This window comes from Notolepis coatsorum (assembly GCF_963971535.1).
Source record: "Notolepis coatsorum genome assembly, chromosome: 4".
NCBI lineage: Eukaryota > Metazoa > Chordata > Actinopteri > Aulopiformes > Paralepididae > Notolepis > Notolepis coatsorum.
Genome location: NC_140168.1, coordinates 19,785,989 through 19,809,903, shown reverse-complemented (window position 1 = coordinate 19,809,903; position 23,915 = coordinate 19,785,989). Strand labels below are relative to the sequence as shown.

Below are 23,915 nucleotides of genomic sequence, written 5' to 3'. Positions count from 1 at the left end.
GTAACCCAACCCAAACCCAACCTGTGCGATTAATTTTGCACGTACTGTATAGCTACAGACAGTATGTGTGTATGCGCGCACTGCGGGAGGTGGCCAGAAGCGCGCAACTAGCCAACTACTATATTAATACAGTTTGATCCATCGCAAAGCGCTCCAGCGCTTGAATACGGCCGGGGGATCCGCTCTATACAATGCAGACCCACGGCTTATTAGAGTTAATAATATTGTATATTGTTTACACTGCCTTTTTATTCTATTTTTACTTCTCCACTGTACTATAATTATGTGACCTGTACCTCTATGTCTTCTACTACCTGTACCTCCCCTCCCCCCGGCCCTCCCCATGCTGCTGATTTTATATTATTTTATGAATACAACGTTTAATGTTCGCTAAACGTAGAGAAACGTCAGACGTAATTCGAGATACGTCAGACGTACTTCGAGATACTTCCGCATAGCCCTGCCACAGGACTATTACGTCAGACGTACTTCGAGATACTTCCGCATAGCCCTGTCACAGGACTAATAGTCCTGTGGCAGTGCGGAAGTACCAATCTGGACCTCGAGGCTCCGAGTCTGCAGCTGGACCCTATTGGAGTACTCGTCTGTGGCTCGAGGGGCTTCCCTGTTCAGTCACGTGGTACGGCGCGCGAGCCTTTCAACGTCATCAACACGAGACTCGACACACGCTTTGTGTTTACTCTTTACTGTGAGCTCTCTTTGTGGCAGAACTCGACTGGACCAAGACTTTCTACTGAAACATCTGGATCAAAACGTGGTTCTTGTGGACACAGAGATCAGACTGTGGACACCACAACATCTGTATGTACAATTATGTTCACATAGTTTTCCTCTTATTGCTCCTTCCTCGCAGCAGCGCCACTCGAAAGGAGTCTTGACGTTGTACAATCCCAGCTTCATTGTAAAAAATGCCAAATGTTTTGTTTTCATTTGTAGTACTTTACCACCTCCATGGTCAAATAACTGCGAGCATCTGCAGCGACGTAATTCTCTTCACAATAGAATATTACATTTCTCCTGATACCGGAAGCTTTATTGATCAAAAAGAAGTAAAACCAATGAAAGAAAGCTGCTGTTTGATAGTGTTTTATTTTTCTTATCCTTTTTTTGATAAGTGAATGACAATTGACAATACGGATGTATTGTTTAGCCCAAGAGTAGCCTATTGATCATTTGTTTGTAGTATGTTTATCAGATCAACATAAGCAAACATCAACAGAAAAAGGTATTTCCTCCGTTGCCTTTCAGCCATAGGCCACAACAGGATTAACAAGATTCAAGATTGTTTTATTGTCATGACTCATGTGCCCAGTTACACAGACAGTTTGCCATACAATGAAAATCTTATTTACAGACCCTGGATTTCCCCAAGGACATCAATAAAGGAATGTATGATCTTATCTCTATTCACAAACAGTTTCTACCCACAGGCCATCAGGCTTGTGAATGCTAGCTCCCCCAGCTGCGAGAATACTTTCCCTATGGTGGTTGTCCTTCCGCGTTCGGTTTGCACGATCTGATTGGCCACTGACCTACGCTATTACGCCCCCCTCGTAAGTAGAGAGTCGCCGCTGCACTCAACCGATTCATTCAACAGGAAGCAATTTGCGAGTACAATACACCATCACACCAGAGTGGATAAAGAAATGCTCCAGAAATGAAAGGCTTAACGAGTCAGCACGAGAGCGCACACACAAAAGCACACACGCATGATATCTGATTTATTAATGCCAAATAATGGACGACGACCGCAATTGGCACTTGAAAAATCTAAATGATGGATTAGTCAGTAACAACTCATGACAGCTTGTATAGTCCCCTGCCTGCTGAAGCGCCAGCGGGGCGACGCAGTGGTTTGTCCCCGGCTTCCGTGCGCCGCCGCCGGCTTGACGCAGCAGCGGCGCACGGAAGCCGGGGATAAACCACTGCGTCGTCCCGCTGGCGCTTCAGCAGCCTCCACGGGCGAAATAACATATAACGTTACAGCGTACAGTTCCACACTGATGTACAGTGACACCCAGCAGAGTTTCTAGTTACAGTAGTGACGCGTGAATCGATAGTCCTAACAGTGTTTATTATTAAGAGTCAGATAGTCCGCACAGTGTTTATAGTCCCAACAGTGTTTATTAGTAAGAGTCAGATAGTCCTAACAGTGTTTATTATTAAGAGTCAGATAGTCCTAACAGTGTTTATTATTAAGAGTCCTAACAGTGTTTATTATTAATTAACGTCATAAACCAACTACCAGATTTATTTTGCACCAGGGAACTTGAAGGTTCCTGCCGCTTGTGCTAGCGGCAAAAGGGGGCGGGCTAGCGGCGTGGGGTCGTGGCCAATCAGAGAAAAGCTGAATACAAGTTGGTTGCCTTTAATATTCACGCAGCCCCCCCAGCTAGCCCCCCCCCACTCTTTTTGAAACTCTTTCTTTTGTGCCAGGCAGACACTCTGACCTGACTGCTGCTGTGACCTCACTGTTTGATTGATTGATTGAAAACTTTAACAGATTACAGAATGGGTACAATACAGTATGGCTCAATACACACAATTGTTAAGGGGATGTAGACCAGAGAAAGACTTTCGTCTTGTTTACATAAGGACACTCTCAACCGTAATTCTATAGAAGTTGCTGAGAATTTTGGGTGGCATGCCAAATCCTCACCAAAGCCGCCAAGAACCAAGTTGCTCCTTCTCGATTGTCCTTCTGCATATTCCATTTTGTCAATGGCGGCTGACAGGCCGTCACTATTTTTCAAGATGTCGGCTTGCATAGACTTACAATATATACATTACAGACTGTTTCACATTTTGTGTTTTCATATCATCTACATCCTTTTGAGTACATTTAATACTAGTAGACCTGATTTCCTGAACCTCCCTTGTAATGGCATCCACTCAACTTTTACAGAGTGGATGATTATTATTAGCCCCATAGGCGTAATAGTTGGGAGATACTGAGAAAAGCGGACTACAGTAGATTATAGGCTACTGTATTGTGCTTGAGGCAGAAGATGCTTGAGGCGTGGGTTAGGGTTAGAGCACTTGCTGTGATGCACTCGGTGGCTGTAGGCAAAGTGAACTCCCAAGTAACAGCCCACTGAAGAGCAGTGAAGTTAATTGCAAATGTGTTAAAGCCAAAGTAAAAAAAAATTTGTGTTGAAACCAGAATAATGAGATAGATTAGCGGAGAGCCCGAGTGAAAAGGAGGTGCGTAATGACTAATGAGCACATATGTGTCGCGGAGAGCGCGGGACGCTTGAATCTGCAAGTTCTGCATTATGATTTATGAACGCCTATTATTGTTTACGCTCCGTGAAGCACTGTTGTGATGTTGCTCTGCTGCTTATCGCTATCGGTGGATCCCTAGTAGAATGCAGTGCGTTGGAATAACAGTGCTTCTTCTCAGGCAAGTCTCTGTTCTAAAAGAGTGAGTGATGAGAACGGGAGTGGTTCTTGTAAACAGATGGATATAGCAAGCTAGCATAAAGACACATAGTATAACTGTAGATTGTATAGTATAGCATTGTATAGTAGGGGTGGGAATCACCAGTTTCATCATGATACAATACGATATCGATTCTTTGGACAACGATACGATATTTGCCGATATCACAAAGTCTCTCACGATACAATACGATACGATTAGATTCAGGTGCCTGCGATCGATATGAGATGATATCATATGCCCATTTAACACAATCAGTTATGAGACTCGCCACAGGATTTCCAAAATAAGAGTATCGATATGAATCGATCTTATTACATCGCATCGATCCGATTCGATCGTTGATAATTACATCGATGTATCGATCTGGATCGATGTATCGTCCCACCCCTATTGTATAGTAGTGTACATAAGACCCAGTGCCTCATCCGTAGCTAACAGTATATTGCACTATCGCAGGACCTTAGCATGTCTTACCATGCTTTTTGTAAACTTTATGTACATTATACCTGTTATGTCTTATTCTTATTACTTGTATTATTGCACAAATGTCTTATTCTCATCCTATTCTTATTATTGTATTGCACAATCATTGCGGGCAAGACCCCCCGCATTTCACTGTATACGCCCATGACAAATAAAACTCTTGACTTGATGAGGAATGAGGGCATCTCATCTGTGTGGGGTAGTTAGGGTTAGGGACCAGGGTACTTTGTGTAGGACTAGGAGGTCATAGTGCAGGGACTCTGGGGACCATGAGGTCATGTGTGTTATTCAGACTGATGTCATGGGAGGAGAAGCTATGGGTGTAGCCTCTCTCTCTCCACTGTGTTTATCAGGACTCCTTCATTCATCAGAGCTGTTGTTTTTACGCTGTATTATTAACCTACTATGCTTCCATTAGTCCCCCACTATCCATGACTCTTGTGAGTTCTGATCAGATCAGAGTCAGGCTACTCCGGTCTTGATTTTGTTTTCTTTTCAAGTTGATAATTTGATAAATTATATTTTCAGCCTACAGCATACTATGATGTGTGTGTGTCTCTGTGTGTGGGTGTGTCTCTGTGTGCATGTTTGTGTGTGTGCTCGTGTCAGTCACAGTCAGTGGCAGGGTCAGTGGGTGACCAGAGGTCTAATGTTGACTGAGAGACCGCTCTTGTTGTAATCACTCATTACCTTTTTAATGTGTGATTCATGTTTTTATTACGTTTTAAATGCAGCTAAACAAAATGAGTTTTTCTCATCTTCTGTCTAGGTAGCCTCTCGTTCTGAAGCTGGGATCCTGAGGAGCAGTAGACGTTCTGTTCTGCGTGTTGCTATAGTGGTACGTAGCGAGCTAGCTGTAGCAGGGACCATGGCACTGTCCTACAAGAAGGACCTGGACAAGTACAAGGAGATGGACAAGGATGAGATCCTTAACCAGTTGTCTGCCGAGGAGCTCAAACAGCTGGAGCCGGCCCTGGATGAGATGGACCCTGAGGTAAAGGCTCGGTACAGCTGCCCGGCACGTTTTTTTTGGTCTTGTGATATGATTTCAACTTTTCAACTCATGACCACAGAACTATAAATCGATCCACCGGTAGCTTGCTAAATCCAACAGCTTGTCCGAGCAGAAAGACTCGCACAATATGAAGGCTTTGTAACCCTAAGGTTTATAGCAGGCAGCTATCGGTGTTTCCCTAGAATTGTTTTCAGACAACCATCAGTGTCGCCACAGAATAGGGATGTCATGATTTGAGATTTTGATGGTACGATTATTGTCTGACGAAATATCAGTCTCACAGTTCACTCTGCACTGGCTTCCAATAACTCATAGAATTGATTTTAAGGTCCTTTTCCTAACATATAAAGCTCTTAATGAGCAAGGCCCAAAATACATAGCAAATTCCCTAGTTAGTTATCTGCCCTCAAGAACGCTACGGTCATCCACTACAGGTTTACTAGACACGCCCAGAAACCAAAAAAGGATAGGAAGTATGGCATTTGCCAACTATGCCCCAAAACTATGGAACACACTACCAACACACATCAGAAACGCCAGCTCTATACACATTTTTAAAGGAAAATTAAAAACGTACCTAGCTTACAAATAGTTATGGCTTGGAAAAACCTGATGGATCCATGAGGCTAGGATAAGCCTTGTGGACCCAACTTTTTAGATGAAGGAACGGGTACATAGGAGACACGCCTCCAGTTTTTCAAAAGTTTTTGACACGCCTCAGCTTCTGAGCTGAACGGTCGTGTTTTTGCGGACCTCCCAAACTTTCAAACTTTTTAGATGAAGGAACGGGTACATAGGAGACACGCCTCCAGTTTTTCAAAAGTTTTTGACACGCCTCAGCTTCTGAGCTGAACGGTCGTGTTTTTGCGGACCTCCCAAACTTTCAAACTTTAGACTGTTTTCTTTATACGTTTTTCTTTTTCTTTCTTTCTACCACAATACACGGCCACTGATGGATCCATGGGACTTGGTAAAGCACTATGGACCCAACTATGACCACTGATAAAAACGTAACTACACTAGCGTTATAAGAGCTAAACATTGCTACCTACCATACAAGTGCATTGGTTTAGTGCACTTCCGGTTGCCACTGAGCGGAAATGTTTGTGCGGACCTGTTCTCCCAAACTGGTAAGCAAATGACTGTTTTTACGTTATTTTCATTTTTACGTTACTATTATTATTATTATTTTTTTTTTTAAACATTGATCTTAACTGATCACTGTGACTTTATTGCTTTTATCGTTATATATGCCTATAATTGTGTACAGCACTTTGAGCTACATGACATGTATGAAAGGTGCTTTATAAATACTTACTTACTTACAGTTTTCACAATTTATTTTTAAAATATTATTTAGAAGATATAGAGATATACAAATATTATATATATACTATATTATATATAGCCCATTATATAAATACAAATCTATCTTCCTTTTGAACAAAATAGATAGAGCTCTGTTTCTGCATCAGGATTGTTGAAGATAATGTCAAAAAGAGTAGCCTATAACAGATTTACCCCCCCCCCGTGGAGGATTCGTTATAGAAGAAAAGTTTAGATCCAAGGTAGCTCTACAATTTTAAAATGCCTTTATTAATTGGCTTACATTATTTAGAAACTTTTAAAATACCGACATGTTTCGGCCTACACATGGCCAACACCATGAAGAAGGCCAGGCCGAAACATGTCGGCATTTTAAAAGTTTCTAAATAATGTAAGCCAATTAATAAAGGCATTTTAAAATTGTAGAGCTGCCTTGGATCTCAACTTTTCTTCTATAACATATTGTTCTTATCAGCATTTAACATCAAAGCAGCCGCCATCGGTCCTCCAACGCCCCTGGCTCAGAGAACAGCTCTGATGTTCCAGGGAGAGGGGGGGTGGGGAGAGTTTGGCTCCCGTCAACAGGCTGCCAAGTGTTTGTGTGTTTATTTGTGAGCAGAGCAGTGGAGTAGAATGAAATCTCTCCTGGGCTCTTGGAGGTTTATTTATTTTCCGTTTAAACAGAGAAGTGACCTGGCCAACAGGGTAACCACACAAACCCTGAAGGAAAATGCTCAAACAGTGGTTGGAACACATTGTTCTTTTCTTTTGTCTCTCTCCACACAATACCAAGCGCAAAACCTATATATCTTCAGTTATCCCACATTCCAAATGGATTACTAATGGTTTTCGTAGCAGAGTAAACAGGGAGGATGTTTGCGAGCGTTTTGGTTCCCCATCACTAACAAATACTACCATTTTGATATCTCAAAACACACCGGTTGTGCTTTCTGCATGGACTTAAAGCACTCCCATTTTGTGACAAATTTTGTAAAGTCCTCTTAAAAGTATCCATTTAACACAGTTAAAGGAAAACTCCAACATTTTGGGAAATTAGCTTATTTGCCATCTACCCTGGAGTTAGACAAGAAGATACATACCCTTTTTCTTCTCTGTGCATGCAGTAGGAGTAGGAAGACGCGCACCGTTAGCCTAGCTTAGCGTCAGTCACTGTAAGTAGGTTCCTCCATTAGCCTAGTTCCCATTGTCTTCCTACTACTACTGCATGCACAGAGAAGAAAAAGGTATGCATCTTCTTGTCTAACTCCATGGTTTCCAAAATGTTGGAGTGTTAAGATACATACCCTTTTCTTCTCTGTGCATGCAGTAGGAGTAGGAAGACATGCACCGTTAGCCTAGCTTAGCGTCAGTCACTGGAAGTAGGTTCCTCCATTAGCCTAGTTCCCAACGTCTTCCTACTCCTACTGCATGCACAGAGAAGAAAAAGGTATGTATCTTCTTGTCTAACTCCAGGGTAGATGACAAATAAGCTAATTTCCCAAAATGTTGGAGTTTTCCTTTAACCAGTTAGTATATACTCTTATACATCTCTTGACCAACTAACTGTCCTGCTGTTTAACTGTCTCCTCCAGAATGCACTCCTCCCAGCAGGCATGCATCAGAAGGACCAGACGGTAAAGAAAGACACAGGGACCTACGACAGGGAACGACTGCTCAGCTACCTGGAGAAGGAAGCTCTGGAACACGAGGACAGAGAGGATGTAGTGCCCTTCACTGGGGAGAGGAGAGGTGTGTGTGTGTGTGTTAGGAAGATTGAGACATTGCACTACATTCAGTCCCTTTTGAGATTGCAAAATGAAAACCTCTCGCACCTGTCGCTTTGAAGAAGGTCTCTGACTGAACGCTTGCAATAAAAAAAGTGATAGTTGCATAGCGTAGATCTGAGTGTGGATGCTTTCTTCATTCAGTCAGCAACTAATGGCCTAATAAAAGCTCTTTAAGTAGATTGCATTTAAATTACTTGCATTTATAGCCGTGCACTTTTATATATAAAAACCCTGCAAAGCAAGCATTGTTTAATTACAGAGAATCTGCTCAATCCTGGACGACCTGTGCAGTTGGTCGGGTATCATATTAAGTCAAGTTTAACTTCATTAATCCCTGTAGGGAAATTATTCTCTACATCCTAGCCACTTTAGTATTGACAGCCACAGACCGAGTGAGTGAGTGGAGTGAGGAAAAGGGGTAACAGGAGGAAGGGGGGGGGGGGGGTGCTGGGATGGAGTGAGGAAAGGTAACGGGAGGAAGGGGGGGGGGGGGGTGCTGGGATGGAGTGAGGAAAAGGGGTAACGTGAGGGGGGGGGGGGCAGTGCTTGGATGGAGTGAGGAAAAGGGGTAACAGGAGGAAGGGTTGAGCTGGAATTCCTTCTAAACATCCAGGTGTTGGGTTATCTTTGTGTCATTTGACTGTTTACTACTAATGTCAGTGTAGAGCTGAGCTTAGCGCTTGATCTCTTTATCCATGTTTGTATATCTTCTTCTCATCTACTCAACAGATGTGGCCTATTCACCTTATTTTGTCCTGCCCACTTTCAATGTTGTAGTTATGTGTCCAGTCGCAGAACATTGTGGAAAAGATGCGAGTGTGTGGCTATGGTATTCCTAACGCACGGACATAATACATCTCTATGGACACAGCTGCTTAGCAGCTCATGCTCATTGTAACAAAGATAACGGTGAAGAAAAAGTCAAACTGGCTTGTCGTTTTTCCATTGATAATTGATGGACCTCGAAGGCTAATAAATCCCTTTCTAGATACTGTGTCACACACACATGGGAAGTGGAGTTACAAAAGTGCCATGCTAGTAGCGTCCTTGTTGCCTAGACACATAAAGTGGATAGTGGGTGTTGCAGGTGAGGTTTGTCTTTGGAAGAGAGACTGTGTGTGATACTGCTGGTAGCTTGAGACGTGCCAGTGGCTCTCTGAGACTGTTTGGAAGAGAGACTGTGTGATACTGCTGGTAGCTTGAGACGTGCCAGTGGCTCTCTGAGACTGTTTGGAAGAGAGACTGTGTGATACTGCTGGTAGCTTGTAGGGATGAGTTAGAATATTCAAATTATCTAATAGTCGATGCCAGTCTCCACATTCGATTTTCATGTCGGAGTCAAATTTTTTATTATTGTTTAGTTTTAGGTAGTTGACTGTGAATTATACATTTATTTCTTGTAAACATTCAGTAAGGGAAGTGGTAGCTGGTAGCCTGATGGTGGTAGCTGAGCAGGTGAAGCCTGGGCCAGGCCTGATGGTGGTAGCTGAGCAGGTGAAGCCTGGGCCTGGCCTGATGGTGGTAGCTGAGCAGGTGAAGCCTGGGCCTGGCCTGATGGTGGTAGCTGAGCAGGTGAAGCCTGGGCCTGGCCTGGTGGTGGTAGCTGAGCAGGTGAAGCCTGGCCTGATGGTGGTAGCTGAGCAGGTGAAGCCTGGGCCTGGCCTGATGGTGGTAGCTGAGCAGGTGAAGCCTGGGCCTGGCCTGATGGTGGTAGCTGAGCAGGTGAAGCCTGGGCCTGGCCTGATGATGGTAGCTGAGCAGGTGAAGCCTGGGCCTGGCCTGATGGTGGTAGCTGAGCAGGTGAAGCCTGGGCCTGGCCTGATGGTGGTAGCTGAGCAGGTGAAGCCTGGGCCTGGCCTGATGGTGGTAGCTGAGCAGGTGAAGCCTGGGCCTGGCCTGATGGTGGTAGCTGAGCAGGTGAAGCCTGGGCCTGGCCTGATGGTGGTAGCTGAGCAGGTGAAGCCTGGACTGATGGTGGTAGCTGAGGCTGCTGGAGCCAAGTAGTTTTCACATACAAGGAATTTGCTTTGGTAATTTTTGGTGCCACATTAGATAATAAGATAAAAAGGTGGAGTAAAATAAAATGAAATATGAACTAAGATAATTATGATAGAAGCACAATATAATATAATTCTTAAATAAATAAAAAAAAATAGGCCAGGGCTGTTCAACTGTAAAATAAAGAGGTGGAATACTCTGGAACACTGTGTTGTCAGTACCTAGGGTTCGAAAGTGGACGCTGCGGATGCAGCAGAGCCTGGACTTGGACGCGGCGTCGTCGTTGCTCCCGACTCTCACCCCTCCGGCCAACCCGCTGTCCAGCATCAAGCTGCTGCCCATCGAGCCTCCCGTGAAGCTGGTCCCCATCAGCACCATGGCGCCGCCGAAGCCCATCCCGGGCGAGTCTCAGGGGGACTTCCTGCGGAGGAAGAGGGAGTACTGGAGGGTGAAGAAGACTATGAAGGACAAGGAGCTGACCCAGAGGAGAGCCTCAAACAACTGGAGGCCCATTCGACCCGCCGCCCAGGACCAGCTCCAGGGCATGGAGACACAGGTACAGGGGACTGTGACTGGTCTAGGACCAGCTCCAGGGCATGGAGACACAGGTACAGGGGACTGTGACTGGTCTAGGACCAGCTCCAGGGCATGGAGACACAGGTACAGGGGACTGTGACTGGTCTAGGACCAGCTCCAGGGCATGGAGACACAGGTACAGGGGACTGTGACTGGTCTAGGACCAGCTCCATGGCATGGAGACACAGGTACAGGGGACTGTGACTGGGCTAGGACCAGCTCCAGGGCATGGAGACACAGGTACAGGGGACTGTGACTGGTCTAGGACCAGCTCCAGGGCATGGAGACACAGGTACAGGGGATGGTGACTGGTCTAGGACCAGCTCCAGGGCATGGAGACACAGGTACAGGGGACTGTGGCTGGTCTAGGACCAGCTCCAGGGCATGGAGACACAGGTACAGGGGACTGTGACTGGTCTAGGACCAGCTCCAGGGCATGGAGACACAGGTACAGGGGACTGTGACTGGTCTAGGACCAGCTCCAGGGCATGGAGACACAGGTACAGGGGATGGTGACTGATCTAGGACCAGCTCCAGGGCATGGAGACACAGGTACAGGGGACTGTGACTGGTCTAGGACCAGCTCCAGGGCATGGAGACACAGGTACAGGGGACTGTGACTGGTCTAGGACCAGTTAGGTTTATACTGACTATAGGGCTGGTCCTCTCTTAGTTGATTCGTTGGTTGGTTTGGTCTCTTTGTTCGTTGATTCGTTGTTATCCCCTGAAAAGTCACAAGCACATCTCTTGGAAGCACTCGATTTAAAGAGGTCCATCTGCACGTTTGCATATTGTGGGAAACACAATTTCACGGATTTGTCTTCAAATCAACAAAACTAGTCAACAAAGTCCTATGCCAACTAAGAAATGTCTCAAGTCAAGGACAACCCTCATTGATTGTTGAAGAGTGGGCTGCCTTTTCTGATAATGCTGCACAGCAACTCCATGTAAAGCATTATGTACAGTATATAATAATTCTGTTTATAATCTTCTCTCTCTCTCTCCTATCATTCTGTAGGATTCTGGGCAGTGGATGAATTCCTCTGAAGATTCTGATCAGCTAATGAGGTGGGAAACCTTTTTTCTGTCTCCTGGAGCTCAATGTGCAGTGATAATGAATGTAACATGTACACCTGTCTTTAACAGTGATAATGAATGTAACATGTACGCCCGTCTTTAACAGTGATAATGAATGTAACATGTACACCTCTCTTTAACAGTGATAATGAATCTAACATGAATTCTAACACCTCTTTAAAGGGGAACTATTTTACTATTTCTTTCACTATTTGGGCACTTTTACACAATTCCTGTGAGTCTATGGAACACCTCTGTAATATATATATTTTTTTTATTCATTGTTTTGTATTTCTAATCAAGTCCTCAAAAACAGCATTTTTCTACCTCAAGATCTCGAGCTGTTTTGAGCCTGGGCTCCTAAACCACTGCGCGTTCTGGTTCACCTGAACATTAACATGCAGCGGTGTCTCTCTGACATCACATATAGGGCACATTTTCAAATGACTCAGTTCAGTGAGGGTGAATATTGTGAGAGGAGAATTGGAAGAATGCGCCAATATGAGAATTTTGAGACATAGATCATATTAATATAAGTTCACATAGCTAGGAAACAATGCTAAACACTCAAAGGCCATTTATAAGATAGTTCCCCTTTAACTCATTGACTGCCACATTATTTTCCCATCTTTACTCAATGGCGCCAGCGTTATTGACTTTTTTCGCAATGTTTGCGGACCCATTGTGTGTTCTGTATTATAGCTATGGAGACAATAGTATGGCTCATTTGACAGACATTGTTCATAGTCCAAGACTGACTAGCCAGTTAATTTCTACATACTGTAGTTTGTAGGGATGTCCCGATCACGTTTTTTTTCTCCCGATCCGATCCCGATCATGTGATTTTGAGTATCTACCGATACCGATCTTTCCCTTTTTTTTCTTCTTTTTTTAACTTTTTTTTTCTTCAACAAACATGACCATGTTCACGTCTTAAACTCATACTGAGGCCTTAGTTTTGGTTTTAAATTGCATATCATCATTCATTTATTTATTGTCACACAGAGCAGAAGAATTTTGCCAAAACAAACCAATAGTATCCAGCTGCAGAACGGCAGACCAGCCACACTCTCAGACCCAAATGCATTTCCTTTGATTTAATTATACATCAAATGATTTATGTCAAGGATTGCAATGCCTCGCTTGAATGAAGTTAACTTTTCACCTGGATAATGTCAACATTCAGGGTGAATGTAATGTGAGAAATTGGGATTACATTTTTTAATTTGGGTCTGAGAGTGTGGCTGGTCTGCCGTTTTGCAGCTGGATACTATTGGTTTGTTTTGGCAAAATTCTTCTGCTCTGTGTGACAATAAATAAATGAATGATGATATGTAATTTAAAACCAAGGCCTCAGTATGAGTTTAAGATGTGAACATGGTCATGTTTGTTGAATAAATTAAAAAAAGTAAAAAAAAAAAAATCCCGATCGGGATAAAAATTATTATATATTTTTTTTATTTTAATTTTTTTATTCAACAAACATGACCATGTTCACGTCTTAAACTCATACTGAGGCCTTAGTTTTGGTTTTAAATTGCATATCACGTGATCGGATCGGGACATCCCTAGTAGTTTGTGTGCTATTCCATGCTAAACATCGCTCTTTTCCAAAATAATCCAGTCTTTTTTCATAGATCGCCAGATATGACGTGTTCTATGCATTATGCCCAAATCGTTCTGGTTGCTCGCCTGAAACTCCAAATACTTCCAAATCAAAGGTATATACCATGTACATATGTGTCTTCACAAAATCATCAGGGGGGGGGGGGGGGTTGTTTTAACTCGAAACTGCTATCGTTACCAAAAGCATGGTTTAGGTATGGTAAAATACGACACTGTGATCGCTACAAAAACATGTTTCAGGTTCGGTAAAATAGACATAGAATATACCTTACCTTAGCCAGAAGGTATTCCAAAAAGAATAATCCCCAGTGATCCCATCGCCATCGTGATTACTCTATATATGTATATATATATATGTGTATACGGGAAATAGGTTTGAGGCGATAAAATCTCAGAGCGATTGCTCTGTCGCTCTGTCCTCTGAAGGGGAGGAGTTCTTCCAGACAAAAAAATTCAAATTAATTGTCCCCACACTAAACTATCCCAGTTCAAAAGGTAGGCGATACTGCCACCTGGCAGGATTCGATCGTCATTGCAATTTTAAATGTTTCGGACAAGTTATGTTTTTGTAGGTTTTTATTGATTTTTGCTACCGGGCAGTCCGGTAGAGAGAGAGAGAGAGGAGGAATGGGAGATAGACCGGGGTAGACATTCGGCAAAGATCACGGGGTCCGGGAGTCGAACCTTGGTCAGCCGTGTTGCACTGTAGTGCTGTATGCGGTGCGCCACTCGGGCGCCCCGTCATTGCAATTTTAACGTAGGCAGCGGTGCAAGGGAGATACAGGGAGGTCCGCAGTGTGGTTAGAATGGGGATCAGAGGGAAAATATCAAAGGATCAAAACCCGAATATACCCAGGTTTTGGCGCTCAACGGTTGGTGACGAAACCCGACTATACTCGGGTTTGGCGCAGAAAGGGTTAACAGTGATAATGGATGTGACATGTACACCTCTCTTTAACACTTTAAGTGCCAGCAGGGGGCGCACGATTTAGCACTTGAGTGCCAACGCTCTATTCAATGAGAGAGCGAGCACATTTGCGAACGCATAAACTATATCTTAAATTATGGCTATGTGTCTAATACGCCCGTCGCTTATCAATGACTTGCTTCCAGTCAACATTGTCGAAACGGATTGTTTTTTAATTGGTACATTTCCGTTTGATACCATTTTGAAAAACGCAATTTCTTTTGAAATTTCCAGAAAGAAAAAGTGATTCTGCACGAATCGCCCTTTACTGGAATACACAAAAAACGTTGTCATTTTTCGGCCTATTTATGAATAGTTTTCAAATAAAGAAGAAGCGGGCTGAAAAATCAATTATCTTATTTCCTGATCAGCACACACACACACACATACACACATACGGGACACATTGATATATCTGTGAAAAAAGCTCTGATTATCCCAAGACTGGTAAAATAGATTCCTTACCTCAGATCAGATGTTCTCCAAAAAGATTATTCCAATTCCTGATCGCCAATCCAAATATCGATCGCGTTTATTGATCCAACGCTGGGTACTGGAAACACATTATTCCACACTGTTCTGAGGGTGGGCAATGACTGGGATCGTCTCCGGTTACATGCCTGATAAGTAAAATGTGGATTCCGGACTTTCTTTTCCCCATGCGTTTTCATTCAGTCCAATCCAAAGGGTGCATTACCATCCGGGAGACGATAGGGGGCGGTATTTTCCCTGTTCGAGCTCAGAGAGAGTCCCAGTGGTAACGTGAGGCTAGATTGATGAAAAATGAATGGAAATCGCTAATAAAAAAAATAACGATTAATAACGTTGGCTGGCACTCAACGGTTGGCATGAACTAACGAAATTTCTCGTGGCTGGCACTGAAAGTGTTAACAGTGATAATTAGGGGTGCACCGATATAACGGTCGCGTATCGGTATCGGCCGATAAGTGCCTTGTTGACTGCAATCGGCCGATAAGCTCAAATTTACCGATGGCCAAAGTGGCAAACCATGTAATGCGCTGCCTCGCGAAACGGCCGACCCGGGTTCGATTCCCGAACCCGGCGTCCTTTGCCGAATGTCTTCCCCCCCCCCCGCTCTGTCTCCCGTTCTTCCTCTTCTCTCTCTCTCTACCGGACTTTTTAAAAACAATAAAAAGAATATCTACCAAAAACATTTAAAAAATGTACCGATGGCAGTGGCCGATAATTATCCGTCAATTTGTGTCGCGTCAATTTGGTCCACATGTTCAAACTTTGAAAACAACACTAAAACCCTGCCTACTCCTCCGACGTTCTGCAAACTGTCACAATCATTCTGCCACTTGCGGAAGCTGAATTAGATTATTCGTTCTACAACTTACATGTAACGTTAAGCTAACGTATTGTCCAGTCCACATGTTCAAACTTTGAAAACAACATTTCAGTAGCCTACCATGGGGTTTCAGTCAAGCGAACTGCACAACCCCCCCCCCCACACACACACACACGCTACTGCATCAACGTTATGATTAACAAAGGCATTCGTTTTGTGGCATTAACTCATTCAGCGCCAGAGGGCGCTGTTTACTGTTACAGTTGAAAGGCCAGCGCTTTAAAGTATATGAATACGTGGCAGTGTTTGCAGGGCTCAAACTATATTATATATCATAGCTATGGATATAATACTATTGCCCATTTGACATATCTATTGATCAATTTGTGAAAAAGAAATAATTTTTTCATCAATACATTCCCGTTTTATACCGTGGTGAATATGAGTATAGTTTTAGAGTAATCCTATCTAATCCCAGAAAACGACGCTATGTAGCAATATGTGCATTTCACTAAAAGCCGTGCCGTTTCTCGCCTGTATATGCTACTATTTCTAAATCAACGCTAATGAATAATAATGGATGTAACATATACACCTCTCTTTCACAGTGATAATGGATGTAACATGTACACCTCACTTTAACAGTGATAATTAATGTAACTGTAACATGTACACCTCTCTTTAACAGTGATAATGAATGTAACTGTAACATGTACACCTCTCTTTAACAGTGATAATGGATGTAACTGTAACATGTACACCTCTCTTTAACAGTGATAATGAATGTAACATGTACACCTCTCTTTAACAGTGATAATGAATGTAACATGTACACCTCTCTTTAACAGTGATAATGAATGTAACATGTACACCTCTCTTTAACAGTGCTAATGAATGTAACATGTACACCTCTCTTTAACAGTGATAATGAATGTAACATGTACACCTCTCTTTAACAGTGATAATGAATGTAACATGTACACCTCTCTTTAACAGTGATAATGGATGTAACATGTACACCTCTCTTTCACAGTGATAATGAATGTAACTGTAACATGTACACCTCTTTTTATTATTATTATTATTATTATTTTTTCTCTTTCTCCAATTTTCTGTTTTTCTCCCCGTCCCAATTTAGTCGTTGTGCCAATTCCCCCCCTCCCTACCTGGTTGTTGTATGCATGTTCTCCTACGATCGGTACAAGTGCGTCCCGAAGCCGATCGCACGCTTCCTCCGATACGTGCGGCGACTGCCAGTGACGTCTTTTCACTTGGCAGCGAGGACTCTCATTGGTGAAGTGTAACGCATGGGAGGGCACGCTATCTCCACCAAGTCCTGCCCCCGCTGAGCAAGCGACGAGACCTGACCTGTAGGCGTCGCTGTCCACAACGCCAGATTCCCACCCACCAGCTTCCCACCCCCTAATACTGCCAATTGTATTAGTATGAACAACCAGTCAAGCTGGTAGCAACGCCGAGAGCTGGGCTCGAACCCAGCATATCCTGCGTTGGTGACGAGCGCAATCTCCGCTACGCCACCTGACCGCCCATGTACACCTCTCTTTAACAGTGATAATGAATGTAACATGTACACCTCTCTTTAACAGTGATAATGAATGTAACTGTAACATGTACACCTCTCTTTAACAGTGATAATGAATGTAACTGTAACATGTACACCTCTCTTTAACAGTGATAATGAATGTAACTGTAACATGTACACCTCTCTTTAACAGTGATAATGAATGTAACTGTAACATGTACACCTCTCTTTAACAGTGATAATGGATGTAACTGTAACATGTACACCTCTCTTTAACAGTGATAATGAATGTAACATGTACACCTCTCTTTAACAGTGATAATGAATGTAACATGTACACCTCTCTTTAACAGTGATAATGAATGTAACATGTACACCTCTCTTTAACAGTGCTAATGGATGTAACATGTACACCTCTCTTTAACAGTGATAATGAATGTAACATGTACACCTCTCTTTAACAGTGATAATGAATGTAACATGTACACCTCTCTTTAACAGTGATAATGAATGTAACATGTACACCTCTCTTTAACAGTGATAATGGATGTAACATGTACACCTCTCTTTCACAGTGATAATGAATGTAACTGTAACATGTACACCTCTTTTTATTATTATAATTTTTTCTCTTTCTCCAATTTTCTGTTTTTCTCCCCGTCCCAATTTAGTCGTTGTGCCAATTCCCCCCCTCCCTACCTGGTTGTTGTATGCATGTTCTCCTACGATCGGTACAAGTGCGTCCCGAAGCCGATCGCACGCTTCCTCCGATACGTGCGGCGACTGCCAGTGACGTCTTTTCACTTGGCAGTGAGGACTCTCATTGGTGAAGTGTAACGCGTGGGAGGGCACGCTATCTCCACCAAGTCCTGCCCCCGCTGAGCAAGCGACGAGACCTGACCTGTAGGCGTCGCTGTCCACAACGCCAGATTCCCACCCACCAGCTTCCCACCCCCTAATACTGCCAATTGTATTAGTATGAACAACCAGTCAAGCTGGTAGCAACGCCGAGAGCTGGGCTCGAACCCAGCATATCCTGCGTTGGTGACGAGCGCAATCTCCGCTACGCCACCTGACCGCCCATGTACACCTCTCTTTAACAGTGATAATGAATGTAACATGTACACCTCTCTTTAACAGTGATAATGAATGTAACTGTAACATGTACACCTCTCTTTAACAGTGATAATGAATGTAACTGTAACATGTACACCTCTCTTTAACAGTGATAATGAATGTAACTGTAACATGTGCACCTCTCTTTAACAGTGATAATGAATGTAACTGTAACATGTACACCTCTCTTTCACAGTGATAATGAATGTAACATGTACACCTCTCTTTCACAGTGATAATGAATGTAACATATACACCTCTCTTTCACAGTGATAATGAATGTAACATGTACACCTCTCTTTCACAGTGATAATGAATGTAACATGTACACCTCTCTTTCACAATGATAATGAATGTAACTGTAACATGTACACCTCTCTTTCACAGTGATAATGAATGTAACTGTAACATGTACACCTCTCTTTCACAGTGCTTCCTCTGACGCTGACCATGGCTACTTCCCTTACTCCAGCTATACAGTACCGATAGAAGGTATAGTATTGCCAAAGAATGTTTAGACGGACTAAAGTCATTATATAGACTCTCTGGTATTATTTATTTTGATAGTCGGTGAATAAACTTTTAGTAAATGTCTCTCCCTCTATCTCTCTCTCTCTCTCTCCCCTTCACTCAGATGAGTCTGACGGCCTGTTCGGCGAGTATGACGACGACAACAACAACAACAGCAGCGGCAATGCGGAAGAAGAAGACCGCTCTATGTCGGACGGCGCGTGGCGGAGCTGCTACCTCATGGACCACGACCCGCTGAACCAGCTGCTGGTGTGCATGGTGTGCGGGGACCTCCAGTACTCGCACAGCCTGGAATGCGTGCGCGCCCACATCGAGGAGGCCCACCCCGACACCCTGAACCTGGAGGCACCGGAGCGCAGGCGCATCCTGGAGGCCTGGGATGAGCAGGTGTCCCAGCGGGAGCGCTTCTTCAGCAGCCAGCTGCAGCAGCAGAGCGGGGACCTGCCAGGTGAGGCCCCCCCGGCAGCCACTGACCATAGTCACCTGGCCATGCCATTTTGCTCTTACGTCGTGCTCAGGTTGGGATTCCTTTCATCTCATTCAAACCTTTTATTTATTCTCAAAAGGACAATTGAGGTCACCCTCATTTTCAATGTCGTCGAGACTTTACAGACTTTTCAATGCATACATATGTTTACAATACAATAATAATAATAAATATGAATGACTCTATAGCACCTTTCACACATGGACCGCAGCCCAGAGTGCCCCACAGCAACTAGTATAAAATTAACATAAAACCAGCACACAATTGACTGAATAAAAACAATGCATAAATTGCAGACATAAGAATAGGTATAAAAGACAATAAAAGAAGTGCAACGTAAACATGCAGACAAGTTTCAAGTTTGTTTATTAATTATCACAATAAAATACACATACTTTATGGTGAAATGCTTGGTTCTCTATGAGCCCCTGAGAGTGCTTCATACAGTAAAAGAAGTAAGTAAAGTAAGTAAAGAGGAATATACAATATACACGTATAGCAATAAATGCACACAATGCATTGATGAAAGAGTCTGGTAAGATCATTAAGCATCTCTATGTGTGTGGCTCTAGAGCACATACAGGTGAAAAGAAGAACGTACTTCTTCAGCTCCTTTCTTTCACATAGAACGGTCCAAAACAATCTATGCCACAATATGTGAACGGAGGTGTCATTTCCACTCTGTAGTGGACTTGATTATTTGGATTCTGTTTGCCACAAACACATGAAACTGCCGGGCATCGTTGTTTATATATCCCAGGACGACCTTGCTTCGAGTCTGTCCAAAAATATTCTTGGAAATTGTCGATTTCAAGAATTTTTTTTAGCATGACGCTTGTTCTTGCTGCTACCACTTGAAGGAAATCACTGGTTTTCATTTGGTTATAACATGTAGGTAAAGTACATATCTATATAGATATTGTATGTTATAGTGTGTATCAGACAAGTTAGAGACACAGACAGGGCCTGTGGGAGTGATAAGAAGCTGGGGACAGAGTCGAGGTCACTCATAGCTATGAGGAACGTAAACATCAATTAGGAGATAGGGCGGTGTTGCTATGGGCTAGCAGCCGTTGCTAGGGAAATAGACTATAGCTGTGAGTTCTTCCGCGTCTATACCAAAGGTAGCCGCATTTCTGGCAGACGTTTCTGGTCATGTGAGTGACATGTGCGCCCAATAGCATGACGAGCTGTGTCTTTGCCCATTTCCACGTCAAACAGCCTGCAAACTACCTGGCGTTCTATCGCCATGCTCTAAGACAAACTCTAACCTTAACCAACTTCGAACGAGTGCCTAAGCTTAACCGTCGAAAGAACTTGCCTAACCTTAACCAACTTTGAAGATTGCCTAAGCTTAACCAGTGTAGAAACTGGCGTCGGCCAATCAGAGAGCGTCTGCCAGAAATGCGGCTACCTTTGGTATAGACGCAGTTCTTCCGGTTTGAGTCAGACGAGGTTGCTATAGTGACACAAAGATAGTGGTCGCCATGACAATGCAGGTAAGGAGCGGCTAGGGGGAAAGCCGTTGCTATAGTAACCAAGAGAGTTAGACATCGCGAGATATAGAGACTTTTAAGACTATTAACCTCTTAAGCCCGGAGCCCTATTTTCTGAAAATCCGCCTAAAATACATACCTAAGTAAATGGAAGATTTCTCCACTTCTACAAGGTCCATTTGCATGTTCTTGGTATCTAGGGACATCTATGGAGTGAATGTATTCCCAGTGTCAGAAATATTGTGTCTATTACTAGGCTCGCTTAAATTGTGATGAAACAAAGGAGAATATGATTTTTCTTTGCATCTTTGAGTGAATAACACCATGCTAAAAATGACCAGTCATGAAAAACTGCCACTGAGCTCGTTCAGTACCTTCTTGATATCACGTGTACACAAATCTAAGGAAATGAAATAAAGGAAGGATGATTAAACAGAAGGTTTTGTAGATACAGTACTACAGCCATCCGGACCCATGCAATTTTAAATATTATTATAGAATATGAGGCCTATAAATGACCTTAAACGATTTGAAGAGCAAGCATTTCTGCATGATATGTACAATAGTGACCGATTGACTTGGCAGAGTCAGTTTAATCCATACTATTGAGGCTGCCTCTAGAGCTCTAAGAAATAAATGCACACGGTGCTCCAGAGTGTGACCATTTAGTAGCATTTTTTAAGATATTTTATTGCTCCTAAAAATTATAACTTGTAGCACCAGTGCGACTTGCAAATATACCCCCGTTTTTTAATCATACCGTTGTAGAACTGAACGAACATACGCGGTACCTACACTTTATGTCGCGTTCACTTCTCGTTCAATTTACTTCTCTGTAGAAATGCCAGCTCACTCTGTTGTCTCCAGTGTGTGTCCTCGCTTGTAGTGCCATCGCAAGGATCACAAAAAGTATGATTCGGATTGGATGATTTTTCAAGTATTAGCTGAAAGCATGTTAATTCATTAACACACTTAGTCTATTATCAATTAGACCTGTTTGTTAATTCTAAGTGGCTCCCATACGAGGTGTGTCTGTAACCTTCTCACTCCGGTGTTATGAAAGAGTTGTGTTCAGTCTGGTAACTTTGCTCTGGAGGTCCATCCCTCTGTGTAGACCTAGTAGTGTAACCTATAGTGTAGCCTATAGTGCAGTGGTTCTCAAACTACGGGTTGCGACCCAAAGTGGGGTCGCGGGTAGGTGACAGTGGGGTCGCGCATTGGCAAAAAAGAAAAAAAAACTCTGATAGAGTTTTCCACCCGGCAGCTGTGTGTATTTGCCATGTCTCGCCCCTTCATCAACGGAGGCCGACACACAGTATTCCAATACACATCTCACTACATCCTGCGCATGTATAATCACCGGAGGGGGCCGGGGCCGGGGGTGTGGTCTTTTGTGTGTAACCTGGACTCGCAATGGATAGGTTTGTTGTCAGAAGCGGTGCCGGTTGGTCACGCTGAAATGGGCTCTGCACATAGCCAGCTGCTATACCAAACTGAAGCGAGGTGGCTATCTCAAGGCAGAGTATTAAATCGCCTTTTTTAACTCAGAGAAGAAGCGCAGATTTTCCTTGCAGACAAAAACAACCGATTGGAGAAATGTGCTGATAATGAGCTGGATTACGAAACTCTGTTAGTGACACTCCAGGTTAATCAGCGGAGATTTTGGGGTAATCGTGTTTTGTGTGACGAGCTACTGAAAGTCAAGTTCACTGGACAACAGGCCCTCGCAAAATTCTGGATATCAGTCCGGAATGAGTACCCAGTCCAGTGTTGTGTAATGCTGCGCTGAGAAAGCTTGTCCCCTTCTCATCAACATACCTCTCTGAGGCCAGATTTTCAGAGTAGCAGCGGATCTCCGCCAAAGCGCACGTGAGCGCATTTTCTTTTCATGTTCTGGCAACATATTTTGGCTAAATATGCCTCGTTTTATAAATGTGTATACAGAAACAATTCTGTCGCTTTTGTTGATTATGAATTAATTTCATTGATAACATAGTGCTGTAATTTCATTTTCGAATAAATATGCATGATCAAGTTCAACAACGTGTGCTTTTATTTTGATATTCCTTATTTCCACGTTGAAATTACGCAATACATTAAGTGTGGGGTCGCCAAAAAAAATCCTAAATCAAATGGGCTTGTGGTATAAAAAAGTTTGAGAACCCCTGCTATAGTTCAGTTCAGTTATTTTTTATTTCGGGCTTAGTTTGGACACATAACAACGGTCATTCCATAAATCGTCAAAGTTTTACCAGCTGCTATTGCAGCATTGTCCGAAAAGGGCTAGGGAGAAGCACTAGGCTTGTCGGGCCCTACCCCTGAAGACTTACGTTTATTTATTTTTATTTTTATTTATTTACATGCATACATAGTACATACATATAGTACACATTACAGTACACATTACAGTATAGTATACCTGCAGTATATAATAGTATATATAATAGTATATGGTACATAATAGTGTATACAGCACATATATAATGTGATACGAGATATATAGTACATGATATATACCCCTGCTATAGTGTGTACCTAGTAGTGTAGCCTATAGTGTATACCTAGTAGTGTAGCCTATAGTGTATAAAGTGTGTACAGAACTCAGCTGCCAGGGTTCTCACTCACACCAAGCCCTGGCAGCACATCACCCTCACCCTCATCCACCTCCACTGGCTCCCAGTCAAGTTCCGTATCTGTTTTAAACTCCTGCTCCTCACCTACAAGTCCCTCCATGCCCTCGCCCCCCAATACCTGTCTGATCTCCTCCACCAGCACACTCCATCCCGGAACTAGGGATGCCCCGATCGATCGGCCAGCGATCGGTATAGGATGATATTCAGTATAAATATGAGATCGGTTAATTCCGATAATGTTTTATTTTCACCGATCGTGAAAACCGATCGAAAAACATGATCCAATTCTCAGCGGAGATCTCACTTGCTGACTTCTCTCTCAAGCACACAGCTGCTGCTGCAGCGCACTGCCCCTCCTCCTCCTCTTCCCCCTGCCCCTCCCAGACTCATGTCAACAGAGGCTCCGGCAATAGTCCTCCTAGTCCTAACGTTAGTGAGCTAACGTTAGCTACCTAGCTAACGTTACTGTTTAAACA

The 23,915-nt window shown here is 43.3% G+C and overlaps 1 protein-coding gene across 1 annotated transcript; it reads left to right on the top strand.

The window, feature by feature from the left end:
- Window positions 1–10,322: 10,322 nt before the first annotated feature.
- Window positions 10,323–19,061, top strand: LOC311226442 (uncharacterized protein; the record flags this gene model as incomplete). Its single annotated transcript, XM_084311868.1, has 5 exons — window positions 10,323–10,631; window positions 11,670–11,719; window positions 18,723–18,784; window positions 18,927–18,983; window positions 19,033–19,061. The coding sequence occupies 5 exons, from the start codon at window positions 10,323–10,325 to the stop codon at window positions 19,059–19,061; spliced, it is 507 nt and encodes a 168-aa protein (XP_084167994.1).
- Between the last annotated feature and the right edge of the window lie 4,854 nt (window positions 19,062–23,915).